Raw genomic sequence first — 17,695 nt, forward strand, 5'->3', positions numbered from 1 at the left:
GGTGCAGATTTAAGGAGAAGGAAATTGCACAGAGAGGTTTATTATAGAAAATAACAAAACTAAGTTCCATCCAGATGTACAAATCCAGTGTATATCCAGATATACAAATCCAGATACACAAATTCAGTATGAAATGCAGTTTTAGTACTGCATCTTACAATTAAAAAGAAAATAAAAACAAGCAGCAAAAAGGGGAAGCACATGGCTGAGGAACATTCAGCTTCTATTAGCAGCTAATGGTCTGTGGAGACATGGGCTGGGACTCCGACAGCGGGACCTACCAACGCACAAATCTTCAAAAAATCAATAAGAAACACCAGCTTTCAGCAGGGCATGTGTTACTTCCATTCACAAGCAGGCCAGGGGTCAGATAAGCCAGGGACTGATATTTCCATAAATAAGAACTTCATAAACCAATGGCAACTGATAACATACACCCTCTAAATCAAGGGATGCCTGCGCACCCAGCACCAGGAGAGGCCTTGTGCACCGGGCCTGGTTTCTGCTGACTCTAGAGCTGTGAAGTGATCTGTAAGGTGAAATACTCAAACACAGGTGGGATATTCATCTGGGGAAAGCGTGGTTGTGGTTTTGGTGATTTTGAATCTCAGCAGTGAGTCCTGCAGAGACAGGGCCTCGTGGACAACTCTCCTGCCTGATGTAGCACCGCATTGAGGCACCTCATGGTTGTCCCCAGCCAAGGGTCTGATCCAAGGAATGGAACACTTCCCACACAAGGACAAGCGAGAGTGCTGGGGCTGTTCAGCACGGGGAAGAGAAGGCTGTGGGGAGACCTGGGAGTGGCCTGCCAGTATCTGAAGGTGGGCTATAAGAAAGAAGGGGGCAGACTGTTTACCAGGGTCTGTGATAAAGGGAAAATGATTTCAAATCAGAACAGGGGAGATTTAATTGGGTATAAGGAAGTTTTTTACAATAAAGGTAGTGAAGGCCTGGAACAGGTTGCCCAGGGATGCAGCGTATGTCCTTCCCTGGACACAGACAGCGTCAGGCTGGATGGGGCTCTCAGCGCCGCGACCGAGCTGCAGGCGTCCCTGCACGTTTCCGGGAGTTGGACTAGATAGCTTTAAGGGTCGCTTCCAACTCCAACGACTCTATGATTCTATGCAAAGGCTGAAGGGAAGGACCCGTGAAAGATGAACTAACGCGGCTATCCCGCGCAGCGACGCCTATCCGAGCACCTCTCCTCGCTAAGTAACGGTCCGTAACGGCTTATAACGGCCCGCAGCACCCAGCACACACCCGCACGCCGCCCCTCAACCCGCCCCGCTGCCGGGCGGCGCAGCGCCCCACGCCGGGCCAGCCCCCGAGCCAGGCCCGCCCCTCGGCGGGGAGGGCGGGGAGGAAGTGGCCCGGGAAGGCCGGAAGCGCCGCTGCGAGGGGCTGGCGGAGCGGGCGCTGCCCGGTGAGTGGGGTCGGGGGCCGCGGCCCGGCGGTGGGGTCGGCGTGGGGCGTCGGCGCTTGGCTGCCGGGCTCGGAACGCCCCTCCCGGTGCGGCCTCGGGTGCGCGGCGGGCTGTGCCGGGCCGGGGATTGCCCGGCGGCGTGTAGCAGAGCGCCGGCTTCTCCTCGGAGCGGGGAGCGGGAGAGGGAGGCGTTACGGTGTGGCCTTCCGGGCGCCTGGGCCGAGGAGGAGGCCTGCGGCAGCCAAGGCTGCTCCGGAACGGGGCTGTGGGTGTTCTGGGCGAGGTGGCCGAGTACGAGAGCCTGAAGTGCCGGAGGTGGGGCGGTCACGGGCAGCGTCGGAGTTTGGCCAAGTCCTTAGGATGGGCTCGCTGGCAGTCTGGAGGTGGAAAGGCTGGGGGTTTTGCCCCTAGCAGCTGGGTCCTGGTGTCACGTATGCTGTTGTAAGGAGTGTGGGGTCCCGTTCGTTTTATTTTGCTGCTGCGTTGTAGCTGATTTGCAGACTGCCTTTTTGCTTTCTGTTTTGCGCACAGCTTTATCGCCTGTCTACTTTTTGGAAGACTTCAATCTGCTTGCTGCAGCTGCTAACCCTTCTTTGTGGCTTACAGTAATTGACACAGACGTACCAGGTAGCAAACTAGCTGTGGGCTGTCTTACCCTTAAGATGTATAATGGAACATGTTCCTTCCAAGCAAAAGATACAGATGTAAGGCCTTTTCAGATACAGAGCACTTGACCCAACTGCTGCATTGGTGACATCTCCGCCCCCGTGGTTAGAAGTGGGATTTAACCCCTGCAAAAGGAAGGAGTGAATGTTAGCCCAAGAAACAGCGGTTATATTGCACTGTTTCTCCCAGGCAACTCAAAGTAAGTGTGTAACTCTGCTATAGTATGCTGTAGTCTAGCAATGTGTTTGTGACAGCATTTATGTCTGGTGCTAATTGTTCGCTGTCATTTTTAGTAGGCATTGCCAATGGATGAACTTGTGCATGACTTGGCCTCAGCCTTAGAACAGACTTCAGAGCAAAACAAGCTGGATGAGCTATGGGAAGAGATGGCCCTAAGCCCGCGGCAGCAGCGACGCCAGCTTCGCAAGAGGCGGGGCCGCAAACGACGCTCAGACTTCACACATCAGGCAGAGCACGCCTGCTGCTACAGTGAGGCCTCCGAGTCCAGCTTGGATGAAGCTGTGAAGGATTGCCGTGAGGTGCTGACAGCCAATTTCAGTGACTCTGATGACATGACAGCGGTCAAGCGACATCCAGCTCTCAGTGCCACCCTGAGGAGCAAGCAACACTCGTGGCATGAGTCAGACTCCTTTACAGAGAATGCACCCTGCCGGCCTCTTAGGCGCCGCCGGAAAGTCAAACGCGTGACATCAGAAGTGGCTGCCAGTCTCCAGCAAAAGCTCAGGGTGTCAGAGTGGAACTATGAGAGGGGCTGCAGGTTCAAGTCAGCGAAGAAACAGCGTCTTTCGCGCTGGAAGGAAAATGCCCCGTGGACATCATCCAGTCGTGGCCTTTGTGAATCGGGAGAGAACAGGCCCTTCCTCAGCAAGGGGGGAAGGAAGGAGCGGATGGAGTGTGAAGCTGATGAACAGAAGCAGGGCTCAGATGAAAATATGTCTGAATGGTGAGGTCTTTGTTTCTTTCCCGTGCTAGAGCTAGATGGCTTCCTTGCTTGCAGCTACTTGTAAATCCTTGCTTTTAGAAGTTCTTTCCAAACTTATTCAGTGCTATTCTCTTTTTAAAAGGAGGGAAAATCCCTCAGCTACTTTAAAAGTTTAGATTTTTTTTTCCCAACAGTCTTTTCCTGTCAGTGCCATGGTGATGACTCAAACACTTTCTTTGAAAAGCTAGCAAGTGTTATGTTTCTGGCTGGTATTACACAAGCAGCTCTTTGAAAATTCTGTGGTCCTTCTGCTACGAAGTGGCATGCTTGTGGCCTGAGGTTTGGCAGATAAATCCACTGTTGGTACTTATGTTGTCTAATTGATATGATCTGTTTGCAGTTTCTTGTTTTCAGAATTTACCATAAGCAGTAACAGAGAACTGAGCAGATAATGAATGCTAGAACTCTGTGCAGGTACTGTATGAACCTCTGTCAAAACATCTTCATTGCAGTTCTACATTTCTGCTATAGATTTATAATAAGGTTCTGACAGGCTAGCTGTGGCAAGAAAGTAGTGAGAAGATAAAGAAGTTGGGTAAAATGGAATATTTGCAGAGTAAGTCTATGAACAGTGGAGTCTGGCTTATATTTGTGTCCAGTTTTGAAGAACTGATGAACTAGTGATGCAGTTTTGTACAAGAGTTGAAAACGAGAAGCGTAAATGTCATGGCCTGAATTTGTGCATCACTCTTGAGAAGTTTTCCCTTTGAGTTTGATTTTTATTCTCTCCATAGAAGGTTCAGTGTTATATAACTCCTTTACGAAAAGATTTTTTCAGATTAGAAGAGAAACAACTGCTGCGAGTCAAATGGAAGAGTTGTAACAAATGGCATAGAGAAAGGAAATAGGGACTATCATTGTTTAAGAAGCAGGAGATGTTCAATACAAAACTTTTTCTTTTTTTTTTTGTTTTCATAAAACTGCTGTGGGACATTTTGGAGATCAAAAATTTGTATGTATCCGAAAGGGGGATGTGGAGGGTAGATTTTCTAGGGGCTGATAAGCATTACACCCAAGTGGAAAATTTGTCTCAGAAAGTCCTGAAACTGCTGACTGTTGGAAGCTGTTTGAATGTACTGAGGAAATGGTCAATCCACATTTGTTACAGTCTCGTATTCTTTTCACAAGTATTCACTACAATAGACAGTATCATAGACAGTGAATTTGAGAAGTATAATTGTTTGCTCTGGTGTAATTGTTCATGTGTTTGGGTTCATTTAAGTGTTCTGGCTGTCTAGTTACTGCAATTTGTCAGTGCACAGGTGGCATACAGTTATTGAGGGCTTTGTGGAAAACAGCTGAAGTGCAAACTCCTGCAAGGTACTTTCTGAGAGGCTGTGAAAAGCATAGGCTGTAGTACATCCTCTCTGTCCTGATCCTAGTGCACTTTCATTGAACCAGCATTGTAGCTAACTGTTAAGAGGATAGAAAAAGAAAAAAAAAAGTGATTTTTTTTTTTTTCATTGAAAATTGGTTCTTTATAGGTTAAGAAATGAGGGAAGATGTGCCTTTTCAAGATGCTAGTGAATGCCTTTTTTGGTATTAGTTGCTAAAAACATTTTTATCTTTTCAGTGCTGTGTGCTGGCAGTCCAGAAAAGGAAATGTAGCTGAGTAGCCCCTGAATGTTGCATGTCGCTAGTGATGGACTGAGAGATGCCCTTACTTGATGTGGCAGTGATGGACAGTGCTCCTTGAGGGATTTTCTATCAATCAGAGTCTGTTCCATCATGTCAAACTTGAACTTAAACCACCAGGCTTTTATCTAGGCTTTATTTGTGTCAGAATTTGGAAGAGCAAATAAACAGCTTTGTCAGACTGTTACTTGAGGACCATGCTGAGGATATCACTTTGTTCTGTCTCAGTTGTACCTTGCTCTCAAACAAATTATTATGCAAGTGTTTGTATGCTGTTTGCCTTCTGCTGCCAAGTCTTTGAGATTCTCTTCAGAGATCCAGAGGTCAGAATATTTGACTTCTCCAACACCACAAGTGTGATCTGTGCTGTGATTCACTCAAGAGGGTCAAAGTTGGAGAGAGAAACACACACAACCCTCTTTGCTGCGGACTATCCCTTGCAGCAGTGAAGGATCACACTCGGTCTCTGCTGCTCTAAATATAGCAGTTCGCTGCTAGCAAAGTGAAACTGGCTTTGCTTACCTCACTCTTGCTCTGCTGTTGCTGCTTTGCTGCTTTTTCTGCTACCATGAGAGGTACTTCATACAGCTGTATAACAAGCATAGCATGAGGAAGGGAGAAGAAAATTGGACACCTATGAGAAAGAATGGTATGTTGGCATCGCAAGGTGGAAAAGCGACTAATAAAGCTTGCAGTACCTGAACCAGTCCACTGTGATCTAGTGATCTATGGAGCAACTTGATACTGTATTGGTTCCATTTCTGTTCATAGAATCACAATCGTTCTGGTTAGAACAGACCTTTGAGATCATCATCTCTAACCATCCACCTAACACTATAATTCCACGTCTCTTTAATACCTCCAGGGATGGCAACTTAATCACCTCTTTGGACAGCCCATTTCCAATGTCTAGCTAAATTTCCGTAAAGAAATTCCTCTGATGGCCGCCCTGAATATCCCCTGGTGCTACTTGAGGCCGTTTCATTTTTGTGTTATGTAGGAGTAGATCTCCTTAAATACTCAGTGTTTTCTCTGCTTTTAAGAGAGCTCCTTGTTCTAAATCAGATCAAAAGCCTCCTGTATTCAGGAAATAAACTGATTCACTGAGAAAGCTTTGGAAATGTATATTTAATGAGGAGTTTGCTTGTATACATGAAATGAAATATTTGAAATTGCCAAATTCCAGTGTACACTGTGAGGAGGAAAGGTGTGCAGGAAGATGATGTTTCTAAGTTGGATAATGACATGACTTAAAGCCTGGCACTGACAACTGTGGTAACAAAAAGAAAGTGCTCTTTGTTTAAATAGTCATCTTGTACAAGGGTGACAATTAACTGCTAAGGTACCGTGCCTTTCTTTCTCCTCTAATGCTCTGAGATTTCCTGCAGCCATAACAAAGCATAGGGAAATTATATATTGGGTGCTGAAGCTCCCTCTTGTTAGTCTAAGCTGAGTGCTTTCAAAATGATCTGGATTTAGCTTCAAGCCAGAGCAAATCATGGTCAAGAGTTGTTTGACAGATCACTTTGAATGATGTGCTTAGTAGTGAGAGCTCTGTGGTTTGTCTGATCTACTCTCAAGTGACATAACTTCACTTTTTTGAACTGGTCATTGCCCTCCCCCACTGGCTCTGTGTGACTTTGCTGGTTTGCTGCTGATGTGTTTTGGCCTGGGATTGTAGCCATTGCTTCCCAAGTGTGTAATGCAGTTGCCTTTACTCTTTGGAAGAGAGCTATCTTCCTAACAGCCTGCAGTGGCAGTCGAGAGCCTGGCTAAGCTGATGAATTGGAACCCAGTCTCTCAGTAAAGAAAAAATTCCTCTCTTGGAAGGCAAATGACAGAGACAGAGTGTTCAGCTTCCCCTCCTCTTCCAGCCCAGCCTGACCTTCTGCAGCCCCTCGGTGCCTCTTGTTTTCTTATTTTTATAGAAAATCAATATCCCTCCTGACACAAACAATAGCTCAGGAGAAAGAATAAATGGGGTAAACCTGAGATCTCTGTCCATCACCTCTCATTTTAACTCCCCCAAACTATTTAATTATAAGCATGCTTTGCTCCAGGTGTTTGCAACAGTGAAATTGCTAAATGAGGACCATTTTAACCAAAGATTGGGTGATCAATAACACTCTATAGCAGTAGGTTGTCGGATCAATAGGATTCATTATTTCACGGTTAAGGTAAGTAGCCTCCTTTGCAAGTGGAGGTCATTAATCAGTGCTTACTGGACCTGTAGAAAGGCCTGTGGAGGAGTCTAGTTTGTGTTCAGCCCTGAAGTGTGAAATGGTAAAGAGGGTGAAGTGGGATCCATGAAAGTTGATTCAAGTAAGGCATTGGCAATAATGTGTGTCTGTAAGGAGCAAAGGAACTGTCAGTATGACAGAATGCTTAAAGTGCAGTTAATCTGATGTGGAATCTTACATAACACTTCTTTCTTTCTCTGGCACCTTTTCTCTGGTGATGCTAAAACCCATATGAAGCAGTTACTCAATCCTTACTCGTAAGGTCTCTTGATTCAGGCTTTCAAAGGAGAAAGCAGACACACTAAGATTTGCCCAGGGTCATACAATAAGTTGGTAGGAGAGCTAGGAATGAAACAAATGACTCGTGGTTATCGGTCCTTGGCCTAATTGCTTTGTTGCATATGTGGGAGGGCAAATGGATAGCCAAACTCTGTAATGGACTGAGTTGGAATTTGATATTAACTTACATACTGAAGTGTGGGAATGATATACAGACCATTCATCCTTAAAAATTTATATGACCTTTGTATAACGATGAAGATGCAGAGTTTATAGATATCCAGCATGATGAATTGATTTGGCTGTACTCAAGAGTGTATTTTCCAAAAGCAATAATGTGCTCCAAAATTTTTAATAACGTTTAAATAATAAAGCAACATAATCAAAAATAAAATAACATAACGAAACTGAAAAGGTTTAATTATGTTCCTGCATTTATTTGTGGTGATGCTTCTTATGATCACTCATCCTTTTGTTTTGTGAATCGAGGGGCTTTCTGTTAATACTGGTGTCAGTATGACTCAGTTTCCCTGTAGGAGGCCAGAGAACTTTGTAACAATGCTCCCCAATCAGAGCTTGATTCTAGTTCTGGCTAGAGAGACAAACTTTTTCACAGTCTAGTAGTAATAGGACAAGGGGGAATGGCTTAAAAAAAAAAAAAAAAAAAAAAAGGGAGATTTAGGTTTGATGTAGGAGGAGATTATTTAAAGGATGATGAAGCGCTGGAATAGGCTGCTCAAAGAAGCTGTGGATGCCTCTCATCCCTGGGGATATTCAAGGCCAGATTGATGGGACCCCGAGCAGCCTGATCTAGTGGGGGCAGCCCTGCCCATGGCACAGGGTTGGGACTGGGTGGGCTTTGAGGTCCCCTCCAACCTAAGCCTTTCTATGAAGTGCCTGAAGACTGATTTAGTATCAGCAGTAGAGCTGTCAGATGCTTGGGGCTGACTTGCATGTGTATTTCTGCTACAAATATTCATCCAATTTTACAGTCAACACATTAATTTCTAGTTTAATTCCTTGGTTCAAGAATTAAGTCCCTTGTAACTGCTTCAGCAAATGCAAAATGCACAGTGCTGAGTGGCATTCAGCTGCAGCAAGTCATGCTATGCTTTTTAGCTGGACAGTTACAAATGTACCTGCTGCTCTTCCCTGCAAAAGAAGTAAAAGTTGCTGTAGATTGAAGAGAGGCTTATGCAGCTGGGTAACACATTTGAGAAAAAGAAACCTGAAGTACAAAACTTCAGAGGCTTTTCAGTATCTGTTAAGTGACCCAATGGCAGTTAACTGCACTTAATTTCCTAGTGAGCATTCCAGACAATGTCATAGTTAGGTTATGAGCTCTGGTACCCAAGGCAAATGCCAGTGTATTAATTACTTTTTGATACCTTAGAAATAGACTAGATACAAGATTCTGCTTTTTGTCAGGTGGTACAGCATTGCTAGGATTTAACAGGAAGCCATCATGACCTGTGCTAGACCGAACCATGTATATGAAATGTAGTGATAGCCAATTTCTGTGATGTGAAGTATTGTGAGCTCAGATAAACTAGTAAAATGTTTATTTTGTATTTGCTGGGGTTGTAACAATGTTTTTTTTATTTGTTTGTTTTTGTTCCAGTGAAACCAGCAGTGTATGCAGCAGCAGTGATACCGGACTATTTACCAATGATGAGGGCCGTCAAGGTAACAACTGTCCTGAAATTTTCCTCATGTTACAGGGAATTTCCCTTGCCTTTTTTTAAAAAACAGGTCTGAAGAAAGATCTGAATTTGAAGCCAGACAGGGAAGAGAATGTGGGGAAAAGTCCAGTGGCTGTGAGGTATGAGAAGTTATCAAAATGATCTGAGGGCCATAAAGGTATGGCTTTGGTAGCAGTACACTCCTGTATATCACAGAATCATAGGTGTTGAAAGGACCTCTGGAAATCGTTTAGACCAACCCCCTGCTAAAGCAGGTCCCCTATAGTAGTTTGCATGGAGAAGCATCCATGTGGGCCTTGAATATCTCCGGAGAAGGAGACTCCACAACCTCTCTGGACAGCCTGTTCCAGTGCTCCATCACCCTTACTGTAAAGAAGTGTTCTTTCTCATGTTCATATCAACTATAACATTTAGTACACCGAAAAAGCCCAACCCCAACAAACTACTGTTATGGCAAGGCCTAGAAAGACAAGAGAAATTTTATAGCTCTCCATAGTGAAAGAGTAAAATTCACGATCTCTTTCTATAGATGTTTTAATTGTTGTCTACTTACCACTAGAGTTCTATCTGTTAGTTTTTTCCCAGTGGGAAGGAAGAAATAGCTCCAAAATAATCAGTACTATCAAGTCATCTAAAGAACTGTGCTAAGAAGAGTATTGCTGTTGTGTGTATTAGTTGAGCCTAGTATCTTCAAGGTCTGTTGTAGAAATGGTTTCTTAGGGCTTTTGGGTGTGGAACAAGTGCTGATTTTATTTATCAGTGAGAAGTGTTCAGTTTATGGGAGAAAAGGTAGAAGTATGAAAGCACTTGCAGTAGGCATGGGAGCAGTCAGGACTGTTGTATTTGGAGCAGGTGGGGTATGACCCTGGAGTCTTGTAAGTCTGTGCAGCTTGTGCTGATGTGTATTCTGTCATATGTCAAAAGCTATAATTTGGATGAGATCTTTCCTGGGAATATGTGAGTGCTAAACTCAGTAAGAAATACTGCTTCCACTTGTTACTGACCCAAGTGTCTGGGTGAGAGGCAACATGATACTAGCAAATATGTGTACACTTTTTCTGATTATATTAGACTGTAGGGCTGATCTGTTGTGACCTGAGGTGGCTCTAACACTTTGCCTAGGGTAAGAATTTCAGAGATCAGCTTTGCCCTTTGCTGAGAAATAACGATTTTCAGCATTCTACAGGAAAAAAAAATCTCTTATTCCCTGTTTTTGCATGTAACTCTGCTGGGAGAGCTGAAGTTAGTGAGCACTTATGTATCAGACAGTGGCATTGTGTGTTGACTGAAATGTTGAAATTTTAGCTCATCACTCGAGGCAGTGTTGGTGTAGACTCTGTGCATGTTTGCACATATGCATACCTGTAAGAAGTTTATGATCACCTCTGCCTGTTCAAACTGTTTATGCTGTAATAGCTTTCTGGCCAAGATGTTTTCCAGCTTCCATTACGTTTCAGTGAGTGGAAAATGATTCTAGTTTATAATTTTATTGCAAGTTTTTGCTAAATGAATCTCTCATTGTGAAATTTGAAGAGGTATCAGCATATGATCTTCATTGTTAATGTTTGTCTCGTGGAAGTAGTGATTTGAAGTATGATACTGCGCTATGCTCATAGAGCCAGAACTTTGGGGATATTTTCATATGTATTATGGTCACTTAAAAAGAACTAGACAACTTTACTTGGTTTTTGCTTAAAGGTAGGTGGAGGTGTGTGTGTATGTATGTTTATTTTATGTGTATAAATATAATTATCATACGTCAGTTGATGAAACATGCTTATCACAGAAATTAAAGGACATTTCAGAGCTTTGGGATGAGATATGAGATGTTCTGGCTGTTCTAGCTGTTAATGATCGGAGTTAGTTATGCGTGTTGCTTTTTCTGTTACATGTAAGATTGCAAGAGTTTTACTAGGATGAAGGTTTTTTCTTTTTGTAGATAAAACAGAGTTCAGTCATGGATAATGTGATTTGGTTAAGAGAGAAAGGAGAGTAACTAGGAATACCTAAGTCTTAATGGTAGGCAAATGTTTTCCCTAAGTCAGGTGTGTTAGTAGTATTTTAAGGCAAGATGAAGTACTTTGCAATTAAACAGTACTGTTTCTTAGTTGGGATCCTGAAGAACTTCTTTGTTATATTTCTATTTTTTTTTTTTTATGTTGCTCATGTGCTGCTACTCCCAGGGGCTTTTTGGCCAGGCAGGTTTGCCATGAATGGTGTTTAAGGCAGTTCACTATTAAGACTACAGCTGTATTAATTACAGTGGCCATGCTTTGTGGAGACCTTGGTAATGGCTTCTGTTGTTGCTGTTCTACTTTTGCAGGGAAGACTGTGGTTCTGACATAGTTGTTTATTCCTGTTAGCTACTGTGCTAGGAGATCTGTTTCATCAGTGACTATGTTCCTTTTGCTTATTCAAAACAGCGAGCCTGCTGTCCTGTTGTGAAATCTTTCCTGTGGTTGCCTACAAAGTGTGCCAAATGATTGGCCTCTATTTCTGTCACAGTAATTACTTCAGAGAAAGAGATGTGTGTTAGACATCACACAGCAATGAACTAAGGTTGATGAGATGCATCCACAACAGAGTGCTAAAGCTGCCCTAGGCAGGTCTATAAAGAAGGCTTTGTTCTATAGGGAAATTGTGTAGACTGAGTTGGATAATTTAAAGCATTTAGTGATATCCCATAGTTACTGCAAATGATTGAAACAGAATACAAATACAAGCTTCTCAGGAATGAATTCCTAATGGGACTTCAGCTGTTGTTCCATTTCCAAAAATGCCTACCTGTAGTAATCTGTGAGACAGTCACAGGGCACGCTGTTTTTTCTTGTGGATAATTTCAGTCTATTTATTTAGGAGATGATGAGCAGAGTGATTGGTTTTATGAGGGAGAATGTGTCCCAGGATTCACTGTCCCCAACCTTCTTCCCAAGTGGGGAGCTGACCACCGTTCTGAAGTGGAACGGATTGACTCAGGCCTGGACAAGCTCTCAGATTCCACATTTCTCTTGCCCTCACGACCAGCTCAAAGAGGTGAGTTCTGTAAGAAATAAGGTGTTTTTGGTCTTCTGATGTGATGGTAAGAGTAAATTTCACTCACAGGTGCTGCAAAGTAAAATGGTATTGATGATCTGTTTTTTGTAATGATCCATTTAAAAACAGCTGCACTAGTGGAGAAGATACCAAATAACTTATCCTTCAGAGTCCCTTAGTTCTGTTTATGGTTTGGTTTCTGTTAAATAAAGATTTTGATTTGTGAATAAAAAGGCATATCTACTTCTTGCAGATTGAGAAACAGAGGCAGAAATACTGATTTGACCACTAAACCAACTATTTTTCCTGTCTGTTTTGCTGGGAAAGAATCCTCAATTTTCATGTTTGATTTTTTTTTTTTTTTTTTTCTTCAGGATTTCACGCTCGCCTGAACCGCCTTCCAGGAGCTGCTGCCCGCTGTCTTCGGAAAGGTCGAAGGAGGCTTGTTGGCAAGGTATTCCCCTTTGCAACACAGTACCTCTATATTTCCAGTGCTGATTAGAACTGGAGTACTATTCTAAGTTAGCACATGGGCCCTTTCCTGCAGAAAGGGGGCACTGTACATTTTAGTTTTATAGTATTTTTCATTTGGTGAAATTCGTTGATTGCTGGAAGCTGATTGAGTGTAGATTTTAAGACAGATGTGGTGGGTCAAAGAGAGTTGGTTAGTGCTAAAATTGATACAAAAAGAGGTCTGGCAATGAATGATAGAAGAAGAGTTAGACAGAATGTAGGGGAAAATGATGAGGCACGAGACTCTTTTTCATACCAGTAACATCTACAAGAGCGGAAAGCTGACTCTGAAGTGAAAGAAGGTAAAATTGTAGGTATATGCATGTATATACCGAAAGCCACTGACGAGGTCTTTTATCTGTAGGGCAAACAGCAAACAAAATGCTCATCCTGTTCTTAAAGGAATAAATGATACTTGGCAAAAACCTGTCTAAAAGAGGCAGGCATCTGGTCTGAATCTTGAAGTGTGGAGTACGGTTGTCTCTTCTATAAAAGATGTTAATGAGGGTGGAGGTTGTTGGCTGTGTTAGGTTTTACTGAGATGTGCTCTTGAATACATTGGCTTATATTCTTTAGTTGACTGGCTTTAGAGAGTTTTTTTTTTATCTCTAAGGACCATCACATGGGTCTGCTTTCTAGGTGAGTGTGATTTCTTCCTCAGAAATTGTTGTCACACTTGAAAGATCCTTGTTTGCCTCTTCTTCCTTCCACTCACCTTGCTTAGTTATAACAGGGGCTTAAAATATGAATCATCAGCTGGCAAGAGACCGGCTTTGGGTAGATTCCTCAGGCCACCTGGGTCTGTTGGCAGCACCTCTAATGATCCAAATGAGAAAGATAATATTTACTTGTTTAATTCATCTTCATCACCTTAAAGGGATCTTTGTCATTTGCAGCGGAGGTCACTGCTCCCCCTTCCCCATCTCTCTCTAAATTGTAATCATAAATAATGAGTTTCGTTCAGAGCTCCCCGCCAGCGAACTGCTAATTACCAAAAGTACGGCTTGTAATTTACACAGTAATAAACCGTAAATTTAAACATTACGGACTTTAAGTTAATAATTTTCCTGCTGTAACAAATAGCCCATCTTTCACCCCTGCTGTTACTACTCCCCCTAAACTTCAAATGTGTTTTGCCTATGTAACCTGGCAGAAGCTCTGGAGAATCTTACCTGTGCATTCTTTTATCCTTATTTTCAGACATTCTGCAAAGCACATTTCTTTTCTGGATGCAGTTGCTATGCAGATGTGAACAGTTGCTGTATCAGGCTGTGTGTATGCCAGAATCAAGCGCGTAACACAAGGCAGCATCTCTCAGAGAAAAAAAAATGTGCTTGTAGACTAAGTCTTTTCTCCTGGGATACACCTTTTCGTTAGCTGTTAGATGTCCTCGTGCTAAATTGCTATTTTCAGAGAGGGAGAACTTCATGTTTCCTCTTTCTTTCACCTGTACTTGATGGATCCCTTTCCCCTTTGGCTGGAAAGGCTGGATTCAGTTTTGTGAGGAATGTTCTTTTTAGTAAGGTATTGTAGTATTCTGTCTGTCAGCCTGCATGTAGCCCAGCTGATTCTAGTGTAAACTGGTTTCATTTCTCCCATTCTTAACCGTGTCCTTGTGCTGTATGCCAGTCCAGTCCTTGGTGCACCCCTGTGCAAGCAATTGTAGTCACTAAAACAATTAAAAAACAATAATAACAACACAAAAATAATAAAATCAAATGGTCTTTTGCTGTCAGTTGAGGTTCTAAAGGGAGAGGATGTTTAGCTGAGACTGAGCTGGTACAGCAGTACTTGTTTTTATTAGCAGCAGTAAACTATGACTGTTCACTACATGAATCTGCAACCTTTTACCTGTCTTTGTGTTTCAGGAGACCTCCATCAGCACTGTGGGCACTGAGAGGCTAGGTCATGTTAGTGATCCGCGCCAGAAAGAGTAAGGCCCATAACAGCTGTTGTGTAAGGTTTTGGGAGGGGAGGAAGAAGTTCGGGATCTTCTTCCCTTCTGTGACTGAAGGGAGTGAAGAGTTTTGTGGTAAATAAAGAATACAGACAACTGCTGAGTGGGAGACAGTCCTCTACTGACAGATTCTCCATTTTCTTTTTTTGTAATCACTGACTCTCCTTTTGTTACTAGGCTGCCCCAGTATGCAGAAACTGCTCAAATGCCCTTTTGGTTGCAGTCAGTTTTTTCTCACTGTAGAAACGATGCTGTAGTGAATAAGGCAGTAGTGAATTTGCTTTCTCTTTCTTGGGTGTGATGTCTCCTTCCCCAAACTGTGTTTTAAAATTAGAGTCAGCAATAGAAACAGATATGGTGCCTATCCTTGGCATTCCTATAATGCTGTTCTTGTTGGGCTATAATTAGGTAGAGGTAGCTCCTCTCTACCTGTAATGCAGCGGGTCCAGCCTTCACCAGCTGTCAGTCCCCAGTTTTCTTACTTGGATTTAGCATTTGTTGTTTTTAATATGAGTCCTAGTGATGTTTAATCTCTCTCTTTTTTTTCTTCCATATTTGTTCTTTCTTTGCTCTTTTTTTTCCTCATCCTCAATCCTCTTTTTTTCCCCTCAATGTTCATTCCTTCCATGGCATGGCTCCCACCTGCCCTCCCAACTCTGCCTCCTTCCAGTTTTTGGTTACCATCAATGGGGAAGAGAGATCGCAACCAGGTAAGCTGTCTATGCTCTACCTTTTTTATTTTCTTGGTTTCCTTCTCTCTAGAAAGAACAAAATGCTGGCTTTTAATTTCCCTCACACCATGCCCTTTGCACATGAGGTAATGTGGAATCAGAGTCTTTAGAGCTGAAAATGATCTTTAAAGGTCATCAAGTCTTACTACCCTGCAGTGAAGAGGGACAATTAGATTTGGTTACCCAGGGCCTGGTCCAGCCTCGCCTTGAAAATCTCCAGGGATGGGGCATCAACCACATCTCTGGGCAGCCTGTTCCAGTAGCTCTGTCCCTTCTCCTTTTGGTAACTGTTGTCTTCTGGATTTGATTTGCAACCCATGTCTCTGGCATTATGTTGTTTGAATAGCTCAGGGGCTCCTTTTGTTTGTCTTGGTGTTTCAGGTTAGTGTTTGCCTTCCTCTCCAATAATTAGTGGGAGGGAGAATGACTCCTGTCAAGAGAAACTTTGGCCTCACAGAATTCCATGATAATTGGAACATTTTTCTCTTTTCACATGCTTTGTTTTGCCTTATTTGGCTCAGGCTCCTTCCTGATAGTCTCATCAACAGAAAAGGGGAAAAAATTAAAAACGCAAGTTGTTATCTGGCTGTAATTAAATAGCAGATGTAACAGGAAATAGAAAGAAATGAATAGTCACTCTTTAACTGACTGAATCTGGGTGTAAGCACTTCTCTTGTATTCTTTCTTTGTAAATTTTATATACCTTCAGTGGTAAAAGGCTGTATTATTGATGATGTAAGACCTCAGTTTCCTGATAGTGGCTAGCAAAAAAGATCTTCCACTTACAGAGTTGTGCTGTAGTTGTGTTCCTAGCCTTCTGTTCTATTGCTAGTTGACTTTTGGTTAATGAACACTAGGACTGAACATTGTTTGTCACTACAGGTGACTACAGATACATATATAGCAAGAAATTATTTTTAAGTCTTTGTGCAAAGAGGTAATTTGATGGCCTTTGTGCAACTGTGCATTTCTTGTTAATGACAGCATTTCACATACCACTTCTATATTGTTAAAGATAAGAGCGATAACTCAGCTTATAAATGACCAATATAAATTAGTTTTATTTTTCATAACTGAACTTGCTTCAGCTACAGAGAGGTACTGATGATTCTCCCCTATGGTGCAGCTGCAGCATTATTTCACTGATAGTAAACTAATAGCCCAATTTAAGAAGGAGCTCACTGAAAACAGAAGCTTTGTAGTGCATAGTGCCTCTTTTCTGTCAGAAAGTTTGAAGACAAAGGCCTAATACTGAATTCTAGGCTTCCATATAACATTTATGACAAGAGTTGCTACAGCTGTGGATTTTCCCTATTTAAAAATGCATCAGTAATCCTAGTAATATAAGAACAAACATTCGGGAAATCGATCAAGCACTTTGCAAAACAGATGGAAATGAATTTCCTGCTTGTGGTGTGAATTATAAATAAAGAGATGCTGAATGGAAGTGTAATGTGGACACCCTAGGGCAACTACTAGCCTATGCCATCTATTTGCATTTTGAGCTAGGTTTGCTCTCTACACTGATTGAGTAGATTGTTCCCTGTCTTTCCCATCCCTTAAAAAAATGTAGAGCTATATCTTCTACAATAAGCTGTCTTTCACAGGCTTGATGCCTTCAGGATTTGTCAGTGTATGCCATACAAAGGATGTAAGATTAGCTGACCACATACGATTTCAGAAAATTGTTTTAAGCAATTTGCAAGTAAAGCTTGTAACTGAGAGGAGGAACTCACTTGCTGTGGAATGAATTTTGAGCTCATTGTGAGCAGACCCTGGTGGACCTGAGCCTTTTAGAGATCTGTTTCAGTGACATGTGTGAATATGGGGGAACTGTTGGGAAGTTCTGTGCTTTCCTTAGTCATAGCATTAAGTTGTCATTCTACGATATGAATGTGGACAAGGGGCTTCACTAGAGGGAAATAAATTTTTTTACTCATGTGCAGCAGTAGAGCTCTTTGAGCATGCTCTCAGTCAACCAGCATTTCCAGTAATGTGAGTTGAAAAAGAAGTGTGCTTGTAGGGCTGTCTGTTGGGAGAAGATGGTTATGAGATTTGCACCCTGTGCAAGGCCTGTTGTCTGAACTGAGAGTCAGTTCTCATCTAGCCTCATCCCTTGGTGTTTCAGGGAGGTTCTTATACTGTATGAACAGCTGTAGGGTATAGGTCTGAGCAGCTGTATCTGGAGACTGTTTCTTTTAATGCTTTGCTTAAATAAAATCTCTTGACTTTCCAGTTCAATCCATTATCTCCTCTGTACTCTCTGGATGTGCTTGCTGATGCTTCCCACCGAAGATGCTCACCAGCACACTGCACTGCCAGGTAACTCCCTTTCTCTGCTCTGTTGGGTTGTCTTGGTTCCCTTCCATGTATATCTTCATTAGTACTATCCTGTCTGAACAGTTGTCACAGGCATGGAAGTTAATGCACTTTTCCCTAAGGGACCTGTGTCCAAACTTAGTGTAGAACATACCAGTGCAGATTATCTGGCAGACTCAGTACTGTAGGCACT

At 42.7% G+C, this 17,695-nt stretch overlaps 1 protein-coding gene across 6 annotated transcripts in view; it reads left to right on the forward strand.

Moving 5' to 3' along the window:
* Positions 1–1,335: 1,335 nt before the first annotated feature.
* GPATCH2L (G-patch domain containing 2 like) overlaps positions 1,336–17,695 on the forward strand; it is a 35,044-nt gene continuing 18,684 nt past the window's right edge. The window contains exons 1-10 of one of the 6 annotated variants that reach the window (XM_031593174.2): positions 1,336–1,423; positions 1,955–2,050; positions 2,143–2,288; positions 2,383–3,053; positions 8,868–8,932; positions 11,806–11,982; positions 12,357–12,436; positions 14,364–14,428; positions 15,123–15,162; positions 17,420–17,505. In XM_031593174.2, coding sequence (XP_031449034.1) covers positions 2,395–3,053; positions 8,868–8,932; positions 11,806–11,982; positions 12,357–12,436; positions 14,364–14,428; positions 15,123–15,162; positions 17,420–17,505 — 1,172 coding nt within the window. In that variant the 5' untranslated portion in view covers positions 1,336–1,423; positions 1,955–2,050; positions 2,143–2,288; positions 2,383–2,394. Of the gene's footprint in view, positions 1,424–1,470; positions 1,865–1,954; positions 2,289–2,382; positions 3,054–8,867; positions 8,933–11,805; positions 11,983–12,356; positions 12,437–14,363; positions 14,429–15,122; positions 15,163–17,419; positions 17,506–17,695 lie in introns of those variants that run through there. The other 5 variants (XM_090141409.1, XM_090141408.1, XM_090141407.1 and 2 more) reach the window with 5 other exon arrangements.

This window comes from Phasianus colchicus, chromosome 5 (assembly GCF_987193195.1).
Source record: "Phasianus colchicus chromosome 5, bPhaCol1.hap1.1, whole genome shotgun sequence".
Classification (NCBI taxonomy): domain Eukaryota; kingdom Metazoa; phylum Chordata; class Aves; order Galliformes; family Phasianidae; genus Phasianus; species Phasianus colchicus.